This window comes from Macrotis lagotis, chromosome 3 (genome assembly GCF_037893015.1).
Source record: "Macrotis lagotis isolate mMagLag1 chromosome 3, bilby.v1.9.chrom.fasta, whole genome shotgun sequence".
In the NCBI taxonomy this organism is placed as follows: Eukaryota; Metazoa; Chordata; class Mammalia; order Peramelemorphia; family Peramelidae; genus Macrotis; species Macrotis lagotis.
In genome coordinates this window covers 285,631,829-285,644,286 of record NC_133660.1, presented here as the reverse complement: position 1 = coordinate 285,644,286, position 12,458 = coordinate 285,631,829, and the positions used below count along the sequence as shown (strand labels likewise).

The 12,458-nt window shown below is 39.5% G+C and overlaps 1 protein-coding gene across 1 annotated transcript in view; it reads left to right on the top strand.

Annotated features, from left to right (window-relative positions):
* The window catches only part of LOC141516641 (steroid transmembrane transporter SLC22A24-like), a 28,691-nt gene extending 16,470 nt beyond the window's left edge, over positions 1–12,221 (top strand). Inside the window, exons 6-10 of the mRNA XM_074227647.1 lie at positions 1,616–1,731; positions 3,242–3,456; positions 5,808–5,910; positions 10,119–10,325; positions 11,971–12,221. Coding sequence (XP_074083748.1) covers positions 1,616–1,731; positions 3,242–3,456; positions 5,808–5,910; positions 10,119–10,325; positions 11,971–12,037 — 708 coding nt within the window. The 3' untranslated portion in view covers positions 12,038–12,221. The remainder of the gene's footprint in view (positions 1–1,615; positions 1,732–3,241; positions 3,457–5,807; positions 5,911–10,118; positions 10,326–11,970) is intronic.
* The last annotated feature ends 237 nt before the right edge of the window (positions 12,222–12,458 follow it).

Sequence of the window (12,458 nt, the reverse complement as noted above, 5' to 3'; positions counted from 1 at the left end):
AATATCTCAGGCCTTTGGTTCCTCATATATATATATATGTATATACATATATACATATACATATACATATATATATATATATATATATATATATATATTGAGAGAGAGAGAGAGAGAGAGAGAGAGAGAGAGATTGATTTTAGGAGAATTTCCCTACATCAAATGTGTATTACCCAAATATAACCACTCCTGCATTCTATATTTTGAATTTCTATGGCACCAAATTCATAAAGAAGCTGAAAGAAAAGTTCCCTGTGTCCAAGCTATAGTCTCAGCCTTCTGTTCTGCTGGAAGGAGGAAGGGGACCATATTATAGAAGCATGCTTGTCTCTCTATGGAGTTACACCCTCTCAGAATCACAGGTCATGAGCCCCCATTAGTATGGCTGCCTTTATTGTCCAGTCAATGAATACAAGCCAAACCAAAGGTATTTAACAAAATAGTATAATAAGAAAATATCAATATTTTCCTTAAAAATTGGTGAACACTTCCAACAGCTGTAATAGACATTATCAACATAGAGAGGACATGTATAGGAAACATAATAAATCTTATATGAGGGTCTCATAGATTACCTAGTCCAACTGCTTCATTTTCTAGATGACAAAACTCTGTGTATGTGTGTGTGTGCGCGTCTAAAGAGGTTTTAAGTGATTTACACAAGTTCACACCTTTATTTAAGGGAGGGATCTGAACACTGTTATTTTGACTCTTGAGTCAGTATTACAGTGTGCTGGGAGAGGCAAACAGACACACATAGACACAGACACAGACATCAGACACAGACACAGACACACAGACACAGACACAGACACAGATACACACACAGACACATAGGCACACAGACACACAGACACACACAGAGACATACACACAGACACATAGACACACAGACACAGACAAACACACATACACATACACACACACACAAACACACTGGGAATGTGTGTGATCCGGACATATTCAGGGACCACATAAGGAAACTCAGAGACTTTCTCATTGAACCTCCACAGTTTACAAATGAGCAAACTCTGGTAGAGGGAGGAAAAAAGGACTTGCTTAGGCCACACAGAGAATATTGTAGCAATGTAAAAATTTAAACCTGAGTTTTCTGACTTCAGAGTCAGTGCAAAAGATGATATTTTTTCCTTCTGTTGATTTTTTAACTTTTATGATACAACAATGTTAGAGCTAAGTTCTGAAAACTACTTAGCCATCTAATTCAGATAGTCTTGTGATGCATTTTCATTAGTGTTTTCTTAAAATGCACTGATGTGCCATGATTACTATATCTGTGTCTAAACTGGATGTCAGTAATTCCATGGAGGAGTACCTCCAGGGGATAGATGGGGCCAAGGTGTGAATGAATGCTGTAGTGATAGACCTAGGCAAAATTTGTTGTCTTTATTGATCTCCCATGATCTGAGGGTTCTCACTGGTTTTCCTCTTCTCCTGTGGTCACAGGTATGGTTCTATGGGGCAAAATGTCATAGGGATAAAGAAAGGTTAGCAAGGTTTTGGGTAATGTCCAATGAGCTCTTATCTGGTCCCAGTCCCTGCCTAGAAACTCTTAACCCAATTATTCTACTCCTGCCTTCCATTCTTTTCCCTAAAGGCTTTGAGATCCACCACAGAGAAGGAGCTTGTTCCAGCACAGACCCATTACACCATGTTGGATTTGGTCCACTTATCTAACCTGCGAACAAGAATTCTGTGTTTGTCCTTTGCGGGGTAGGCTCCCTATAATGTATGATGAATGTTAAAGCCACAGGCACACCCCCACCTCCACATGTCTTGCTTAGACACATTAACTAGGCAGTAAAATAGAAGAAACCCAATTGAAATTGTTCATCCGTCATTTATATAACTGCAGAACTTTAGAGCTGGAAAGGCCTGTGGAGGCCAAAGAATTCAATATGAATATTAGAAAATTCCCTTACCCATATTCTCTCACCTTAACCCCACTAAATTTAACTTCTGACTGAAAACCTCTAATGAAGGGGAAGCCCCTATCTCTTGGGGCAGTTTTTCTTTCAGACAATTCAAACTATTATGAAGCTTTTCTGTTTGTTGTTTAGTTGTTTTAGTCATGTCTGAGTCAGTGACCCTATTTCCAGTTTTCTTTGTGAGGTTACTGGAGTGGTTTGCCATTTTATCAGCTCATTTTACAGATGAGGAAACTGAGGCCAACAGGATTCAATGACTTGTCTATATGGCCAGTAAGTTTCCAAGGTCAGATTTGATCTCAAGTCTTCCTAATTCTTGAACTGGTGATCTACACAGATCAGAGTTAGCACCAACAAATATTTAGATAATTGAAGGTGCTTATCACCCTACTATTTTGTTGCATTTTGCTAGTTTGTGAATATTTTGCCAAACTCCACATTTAATTTCTCCTTTCTGTCCTTCTGTCTGTAGCAAACACCTTCAATAATGTCAGTTTTGTTCCTTTCTCCTTTGATCCTCATTCAAATGGCATCATCACCCCCCCCCCCCCAATTCCCGGACTTGATTATTATTGAATGATTGAATAAGTCATAGTCACCACCTACTGTTTTTTTGTCTCTGTGATTTTAATTTTAGTTCTTTGCTGATATTTATGGCTAAAAAGATAAAGGAATCAAAATGAGTTAGATTTCTAAATATACATTTAAGATTCATTAATGCTCATAAAATCGACCTTGTCCCAACATCCCCATAATAGTTTAAACTTCTACCCTACTGGTGGCTTTACTCTGAACTTTTGATACTGGCATATAGAGCTCTCCATAATCTGGCTCCAGGCTCCATTGGCAGACTCGTTTAATATTATTGTCCTTCTCACTCTCTCCCTTACAACCCAAATGACTTTCTTGCTGTTTTCTAAACTAGGGAGTCCATCTCCCACTCTCTGTCTTTGCATCAGGATTCCTCAGGCCTAGAACCCACATCATCCTCACCCTTGCCTTCTGGAATCCTTAGCTAACTTCAAGGCTTGACGTCAGGCACTGATTCCCATGGAAACCTTTTTTTAATCGCCCCATTCAGTGATCCTTTTGCCCTCTTGAATGTATCTACTATTCATTTAATGGTATTCATGGAGCATGGCCACCCCCAGTAGAACATGAACTCCTAGTACCTGGTACAGACCAGTACCCAACAGGTGCATTCAAAAGACTTACTGATCAGAACTGCATTTAATGGGTTGCTCTGGGCTCCAAGTGTGATGAATTCTCTCTGTTGTCCCCATTGTCTCCTTCAGTTTTACACTAGGGGTGATTTTTTATGGACTCTCTCTGGATCTTCAGTACTTGGGGCACAACATTCAAATGCTCCAGGTTCTTTTAGGGATTTCCACCCTCCTAAGCAGGTTGGGGACCATATTCATCATGAACCACCTTGGTCGTCGAACAATTCTAGTGGCTGGCCTCCTCCTGGCTGGACTGTTCATACCTGCCAGTGTTTTTCTGCCTCAAGGTAAGAGAGAGTAGGATTTGGGCAAAGGGGAGGGAGGAATAGTATAGGATCGGAGACCAGCAGATGTCCAGTGGATATGCAGAGGCAGCTAGGTAGACCAATGAAGAGAACATGGATCTGGAACCAGGATCTCAAATCCAATTTCAGATATTTCCTAGCTGGGTGAACTTGGCACACTACTTAATCTCTATCTTGCCTCCATTTCCTTATCTATAAATAAGGATAATGATAGCACCTACCTCTTAGGATTCTAACCAGATAATATTTGTAAAATGCTTATCCCGGTGCCTGGTACATGGCAAACTCTATGTAAAGATTGGGTATTCTATGGTCATCATCATCATCATCATCATAACCACATCATCATCATAATCATCATCATCATTACCACCACCACCACCAATCATCATCATCACCACCACCACCACATCATCATTATCATCATCACCACCACCACCAATCATTTTCATCATCATCACCACCACCAATCATTATCATCACCACCACCACCACCACCAATCATTATTATCATCACCACCACCACCACCAATCATTATCATCACCACCACCACATCATCATTATCATCACCACCACTACCACCACCACCATCACCACCAATCATTATCATCATCACTAACCCCACCACCATCAGCAACAATATCAGCAGTATTTTCATCATCAACAGCATTAGTAGCATCATAAGCAGTATCAGTGTCATCTTTGAGGAGAAACTTCTTGCCCATTCTTAAGGCTGTCTTGAATGTGGCCTCCCTGGGCTGAGCAGACCTTCCCCCTTCCCCTTCCCTTTTCCCAGTGAAATGGAACTAGGATTTAGAGTCTTAATCCTGCTGTGGGACTATTGGGGAAAAGGTGGACCCTCGTTCCCTTTGATATACTATAAAATTCAGAGCTTAAATCTCTTGAGACAGAAATGAATGGCCATTATGAGCTTCTTGAATGTTAGGACCTAGATGTCAAGCAGATGGAGAACTGTTCTCAAAACTAAGACGTTCCTCCCATTTTCACAGTATATCAGTTGTATATACATAGTTGTGTTCATGTTGTCTCCCCCATTAGAATGTGAACTTCTTTTAGACAAGGCTTGAGCTTTTATCCTTAGCAGGCCCAGGATTCAGCAGTGCTTGACAGATGCCTCCGACATTCTGTCTGTGTAACCCTGGGCAAGTCACTTATCTCCTCTATACAGGCTATAAATTGCAGTGAAACGGTCAATTTGAGTTGCTAAATTGAGTTTCTTTATCTGGGTGTACCCTATTGACTCAGGTAAGGATAAAATCATATGACCAGAGGCTGGAGGGAACCTCAGAGGCCATCTAATTCAAACTCCATTTTTTACAGTTGAAGAAACTGAGACCCATGGAATTGAAATTATTTGCTCAAGGTCAAAGTAGTGAGCCTCAGAGGTGTAATTTGAACTCAGATCTTTTGACTCTAAAGGCATCACTCTTTCCACTGTGCAATGAACCCTCCCCAACTTTCTCATTTTAAAGAAGAGAAAATAAGCTCAGAGAGGAGAATCAATTTGTTCAGAGTCAATTAATGGTAGAACCAGAACTCAAATCCAGGCCAAGACAGATGAGTAGAACAATAAGAATGATAGATAGATGATAGATAGATAGATAGATAGCTGGATAGATGTCAAGATAGCTAAATAGCTAAATGGATGAATATGTGGATGGATGAAAGGAAGGAAAGATATAAATAGATGCATAGATGGAGGGGGGGAATAGGAGATGGAGGGGCATATAGATAAATAGAACAAATAGCAATAAATGATGTATAAATAATTATTATATGAATTGAGTTTAGGTTTACTGAGTTTCTTGAAGAGAGTAATCCAGTTGGATTCATTTTTAAATATCCCTCAAGATTTAAAAGAATAATATTTATCATTTGCTAGATGGATCAAACAAATAAGAGTTAACAATTTATAGAGCACTTGAAGGTTTGCAAGTTGATTTACATGTATCATCTCATTTGTTTCTCACAATAACCCTGGGAGATAGATACCAAGGTTTCCATTTTACAGATGAGGAAACTGGACTGAGAAAGGTTAAATGACTTTCTAAGCATCACCCAGCTAATAAGATTTAAATTCAGGTCTTTCTGCGTCTAAGATTAATGTCTATCCCTACACCACCTAGCTGCCCCAATGATAAATATTATTAAGATAAATAAATGAATAGATCAGTAGATGAAAGGGATGAATGGGTAGATGAATACACTGAAGGAGGAATACATAGTTGAATGAATGAGTGCAATGAACAAATCAATGCTTCTAAGACATGGTGAACTCTGGTTTATTGAATTTTTTTTCTTTTGGTTATAGAAATTTTGCATGTGGTTTTGTCAATGCTGGCAGTCAACTGTATTGTGGTCTGCATTTCCTATAATGGTGTCTATGCCACTGAACTCATACCCACAGTGGTCAGGTAGGACAGAACATTTGGATATAAAGAAGTAGATAGACATTGCTATTTCTTGGGAAAGTGGGAAGTGGGAGAGACTCAATAGAGTAGATGCCCCAGGACATATGCTCAGGAGGTTGTCTATGTCTGGGGTGTTTTCTGACAGAATTTGGCTCTCATCACCCACACCAATCTCAACTCCTCTCAAACTTAGGTCATTTTTTCTTGCCACTTCCTGTAATACTTGTGTGTGTGTGTGTGTGTGTGTGTGTGTGTGTGTGTGTGTGTGTATGTGTGTGTGTATGGGTGCCAGGGAAGATTAGATTTTCTGGTGTGAGGACTGCCAATCCCTTTTAAGGGGTACTTTTCACCTTTTTTTTTTTTTGCACCTATCTACCTCTCAACTCACATTTGTGGTTCCAAGAGGCTGCAGTATGTGCAGCAACCATACCCTAGGGGGTTGAACCTTTTTGACAGATGGTTTTAACTAGTAATGGAGGTGTCTTGAATGCAATGGTGAGTGAGGGAGGTGTCTACTGGAAGCATGTGAAGACTTCCCAGTGGATGGGTGAATAAGAGAAATTTGTTTCAATGATCATGAAGGGAGCTGAAGTAGGTATTGTGGAGTGCTTAGAGACAGTGGTGAGACAGCAAAGATCTATCAAAAACAGCACAATATCCTGAGCTATTACCAATCATCTTGTTTTTTGTCTTAACATTGCGTTCCAATGACTCTGCTTCAATTAAATCCAATTTATTTGGAGAGTGAAGACAACTCCATGCAACTCTGCCTCACTTAAATTCGATGTGTTTGTGGGTCAAAATACATCATTCATACCAATTTTACCATTCTTATATACTTTACAATCCTATGATGTGGGCAAGTTACGAAGCAGCAGTTGGGGAAACATTGTCTCACTGGACATAAGCAGCAATGAGATTCACGGAAACTTTTGTGAAGATTATTCCACTCATCTCATCCATGGCACAAGGAATGTGTGTTCATTTTTGGACAAGAAATCCAGTAGAACTGAAAGATGAACAGCTCTTGTTACACGAGAACTCAGTGGGTATTGCATTAAAATAGCCAATCTGAATGAAGTAAGGCTGGCAAATAAAAACCAGCTTATTGAAGATGGAGATGGATACAATGTTTTTCTGGAGTAGCTTCAGTGACTGGGAATGCCATGAAACTGGCATAGGTTTCATAATCACAAAAAAATTTAATCAACAAATTTGCATTCCTCTGAAAAGGAGTAAACAACAGACTCACAACAATGTGATTGTCACTTGCAGGGAAGTGCCATGTCACCAATATCAGTGTGTTTGTTCCCACCAGGAAGAAACTTGATGAAGTAAAAGATAAATTTTATAAAGACCTGAGATTCTCATTATCAATATGCCAAAAGAAGACAAGCTCATAATTCTGGATGACTTTAATGCCAGAGTAGGCCCAGACTTTCAGACATGGTAGGGAGTCCCTGGAGGAAAGGAGTAAGAAACAGTAATAGCAATAGTTACATAAGTACTGAAGACTTGTGTTTCTCATGACTTTTTCATCAGTAAAAGTCTTTTGTTTCCTTAAACACATTAAAACTCACTGGATGTACCTTCATTACACACATTGACATTTAATGGATTATATCATTGTAAGGAGTAGAAACAGACTGAGTGAGAATAACAAAGGCAATATGCAGTACAGAACACTGTATGATTTTGAAAGGAAAGAGCATTGGGCTAAAGAGATGAAAGTAAATCCAGGTAGATATGAACCCAAAAGATCAAGTCCAGGTATTTACCCTTAGAACACTAGATCTGGGAACTACAGATGTTGATGATCTGACAGGTATCCAGAAGAGGACAATCAGGTTGGTGAAGGGTCATGAGCTTATGACCCAAGAGGAACAAATTGAAGGAACTTGGCATGTTTAGTCTTAGGAGAAACAGATTCCGGGGGAACACAAAAACTGAATTTTTGTATATGAAAGGTTGTCTTGTGGAGGAGGAAGTCACTTTGTTTTGTTTGACCTTAAGCAAAAGCAGAACAAGATGGATATTCAAAGCACATTTAACCTTGATTTCAGGAGAGGCTTCCTAACAATTACAGTTATCTCCAAATGGGCTGGTGTTGGGCTGCTTCAAAAGGTGGTGAGTCCCTCCTCCTGGGAGGCCTTCAAACAGATGGTGGACTACCATTTGTTGAGTGTATTATAGGGGATTCCTTCATACATGAGTTGTATTAGATGACCACTGAGGTCCTTCTCAGTTCTCAGATTCTGTGATTCTGTGCAATTCCAAGCCAGATTCATGTATTCAACCCAAGTCTTTCTGACTTTAGGTCTCATAATCTATCTTCTATATATCTATCTTATAGAAAAGGGAGGAACTGAGAAAGAAGGAAAGATAGAGAGGAAAGAAAAGAAATGGGAAGAAAAAGAAAAAAGAGTGAGAAAAAGGAAGAATAAAGGGAAAAGGGAAGGAGGGAAACAAAAAAAAAGATTCCATTATAGACTCTGAAAATGAAGACAAGGTTGATCCTTCTTTAAAATTTTCATGGCAACATTTGTTTTTGTTGGGCAGTCTTCAGCTGTGTCCAACTCTCTGTGACCCTTTGGGCCTAGGACATCAGACTCTTCTATTCTCCACTTTCTCTTAAAGTCTAAATTCAGATTCAATGTTTCCTTGATGCTCTCTACTCATTTCATCCTCTGCCATTTTCTTTTCCTTTTTCCTTCAATCGTTCCTGATATCCCAACATTAGGGGCTTTTCGCATTATGTGACTAAAGTATTTAAGCTTCAGTTTCAGTATTTGGACTTCCAGTAAATAGCCTTATTATTATAATTTTTTGGTGTTTGCAAGGCAATGGGGTTAAGTGACTTACCCAAGGCTACACAGCTAGATAATTAATAAGTGTCTGAGGTCACATTTGAACTCAGGTCCTCCTGACTCCAGGGCTGGTGCTCTATCCACTGCGCCACCTACCTGCCCCTAATTAATTTCTTTAAGTATTGACCAATTTGATCTCTTTGTTGTCCAAGGAACTTAGTGACTACAGTCATGAAACTAAAAGACCCTTGCTTCTTAGTAGGAAAGCCAAGGCAAAGCTGGATATTCAACTTTCCTTATAGTCCCACTCTCACATTACTACTGAAAAACCATAGCTTTGAGCAAGGTGATGGTTTTTGCTTTTCAGTCAACTGTCCAGAAAATTTGGTGTAGCTTTTTTTTTTAGTTTTTGCAAGTTAAGTTTAGTTTTTGGAGTTAAGTGACTTGCCCAAGACCACACAGCTAGGTCATTATTAAGTATTTGAGGCTGGATTTGAACTCAGATACTCCTGACTTCAGGGCCGGTGCTCTATCCACTGTGCCACCTAGCTGCCCCACCATAGATTTTTTTCCAAGGAGCAAAGATTTTTTAATTTCATGACTTCAGCTCTGTTTACAGTGATCTTTGAACTCAAACACAGGAAATCAGACATTGCTTCCATTTCTTCTTCCTCTCTTTGCCAGGAAGTGATGAGACTAATTGCTAAGATTTTAGTCTTCATGTCACCTAAACTTCTCCCATTCTTCTTCTGTCTGCATCACTGTCCCAAGCCATCCATATAGCAAAGAATATTTTTTAAAGGAAAAAGAACAAAAGAGAAAGGAGAGAAAAAAAAGTGGAAAACTGATTAACACACTAAAAAGTGGATCTCTCAGCTCTTCAAAGGGGTAGGGAGAGAAGGAAGTATGTCTTTTCATAGTTCTACTTTGTGTCATTCTTTCTAGTTGCTTTATTGTCTTCATTGTGTATGTTGCTTTCTTAGCATTTCTACGAAATAGATAAGCCAATAATTTGTAACCTCTAGGAGTTTACACTCTGCAAGGAGTAGAGATATGAGAGAATGGTGCTACCCATCCCAGGCTGCCATTAATGAAAGAGTTTCATTCTTTCTTCATTCAGTTATAGATACCAGAAGGAAAAGAAGAAAAATAAAGTTACTGGAGCAACATCAAACCAACACATCTGCTTAGTTTTTGACATGATAACTTTGATATGGGGATGATGCAAAAGTTTTTTTTCCATTTGTATAAATTCCACAAAACCCCAAGTTTCCTGCCATTGGGAGGAACTTTACTACTCCAGAAATAACTTCAGACTTTACTCACAGAGAGTCAGAAGAAGCGATAGTAACAGAAGTAATAGGTGTTACGTCTGGTATAATAAGATCTCCTTTGCCCTTATAGGAACAGGTTCAGAGGCCTCACTCTCCTAGTAGATAGGGTTGGGGCAATGTTGGCACCACTGGTGGTTACACTGAGGCACTACAGTCCATACGTCTCACCGATCATCTTTGCCATCATGGCCATCACTGCTGGCCTTGTGATCTTCTTCTTCCTCCCTGAAACTCAGAATAAACCAATGCCTGACACCATGCAAGAGATAGAATATGGGTGAGTACTGCCTGTGGTCTCTTGGAAAAGTCATTTAAATCATCTGAACTTTCTTTTCCTCATCTGTAAAAGGGGAATTGGACTAGAAGAAGAAATGAAGGTATTTATTAAGTAGTTTGCCATACTAAACACTTGGAAAACAAACATATAAGCAATAGGTACCTACCTGAAGGAGCTTCCATTTTACTGGGGAAAGAAAACAGAGATGAGAGAATCATGAATGTGAGAGTGTTTTGGTCTGGGGAGTCAAAGGAAGAGTGAGTAGAGTACAGGGGAATTGATTACAAGGCCTTTCCATGAGCCATTCCATGAGCCACCATGATAGTGTTGTTTTCAGTACCTTTTCAGAGGTGGAAAGAGGTGTGTGAGGATAGAGGGAATGGGGTGGAAGGATATAGATTATAACATTAACAAAAAACTTAGGAAGACGGCAGAGCATCAATCTTCAAGCTTCATAGTTTTGATGATCAGTCCTATCCTGTCTAAGAAGTCTGTTTATTATTCTAGGAAAAGGGTATGAATGGAGCATGTGTCATTTGTTTAGATGATAAGCTCCTTGAGGACAGGGACTATTCCTGACTTGATCTTTCATCTTCAGTGCCCAACACACTACTGTAATGCCTTCACACAATAGGAACCTAACAAATCTAACGTTCTTTCCATTCACATTGAGGGGATAGAAGGAGCGTGAGAAGTCAGTCAAGTATTCAAAAGAAATGATCAGAAAGGTAGAAGCACATCAAGAAGAAAACAGGATCTGGGAAACATGGGAGAATAGCGAGAGAAGAATGGAGAGGGGCTCTTTGATGCTTACTGATTTTTAAGGTATCAGAAAGGGGATGGAGAGTCTGTGAAGGAGATAGTGAGAGTTCAGAGGTCCTGTGGTACCATGGAAAAGTATTTTATTTGGACTAAAAAGGGCTAGGGCTAAGTCCCAGCTGTTTGATTATATCCATGTAACTTTGGATGTTAGGGGTTGGACATCTGAGCTCCTTCCCAGCTCTGACAACCCATCTTAGAGGTCAGCAAGTCTAAACCCCTCATTTACAGTTGAGGAAGCAGATCCAAATTGGGGCAGGATCTTGCTAAAGTAGCAGAGCTGAGATCTGTTCCCAGTTCATAGAAGCAAATGTTTGTGTAGCAGAATTGAAATTTGTCAAGGGTTTGGATGTTACATATTATCATACATCACAGAAGTGGTTGGGACTTCAGAGAGTCTAATGTCCTCATTTTACAAATGAAGAAATAAAATGATTTGGCCACAATAACATAGGTAAGAAGAGTCAGAAGCAGGGCTCTTTCCCTAATACATTATTGTTTTTTTATCTCCAGTTACCAGGACGTAGAAATGCCCAATAAATGCTTTTGAATTGGATTAGATTTTGAGATGAAAAGCAGTTTTTTTTTTTAATGAAGGCAATACCACAAAGTGGTACCCAAAGACATAGGCTCATTGTATTCAATAATCACCAAGGGCCTCCTGGCCATCTCAGACAAGATTTTTGCCCCCTAAAAAATGAAGTAATATTTGGAAAAACATTTAGCATGATGGAACATGATGGGAATAAATGCTTATTCTCTTCCCTTTCCTCCATTACATACTCTCACATTTGTTTCTTTTTTTTCCCCATTCATTCACGGGAAGACATTCAAGAGAAGAAGCAAGACCAAAAGATAAGAGGGACACCACAGTGAAAATAAGCCAATTTTAGTATTGCTTCGAGAATCTGATGGAAATAAAAAACCCTGGGCTGTCTGTCCCCGTCTCCTAGTGGGAGGCAATGCATCCAACCATTACAGCATCAGTAGTCCTGCTTGGACTTAGGTTTTAGTAGGGGTGAATCAGTCAACAAACTCTGCTCTCCAGGAGCTCACATTCTATAGGGGGGAGATTACACAAACCTTGAAAAATAAATATTATATATACTTAAGATAAAATAAAATAAAATGTGTCCGTTTACTTGAAGCTGCTCTGAATCCAAGACTTTGCCTTTATCATGCCACTGTTCTAGCCAACCTTGTCTTGCAAGCTCCTAATGATGTGTCATTGCCCAGACTCTGCTACTTTGCCTGGGTTGGACCTGGGTTTCCCTCAGACAAGCCTTAGGCTGCAACTCCAAAGGAAAATGTTCT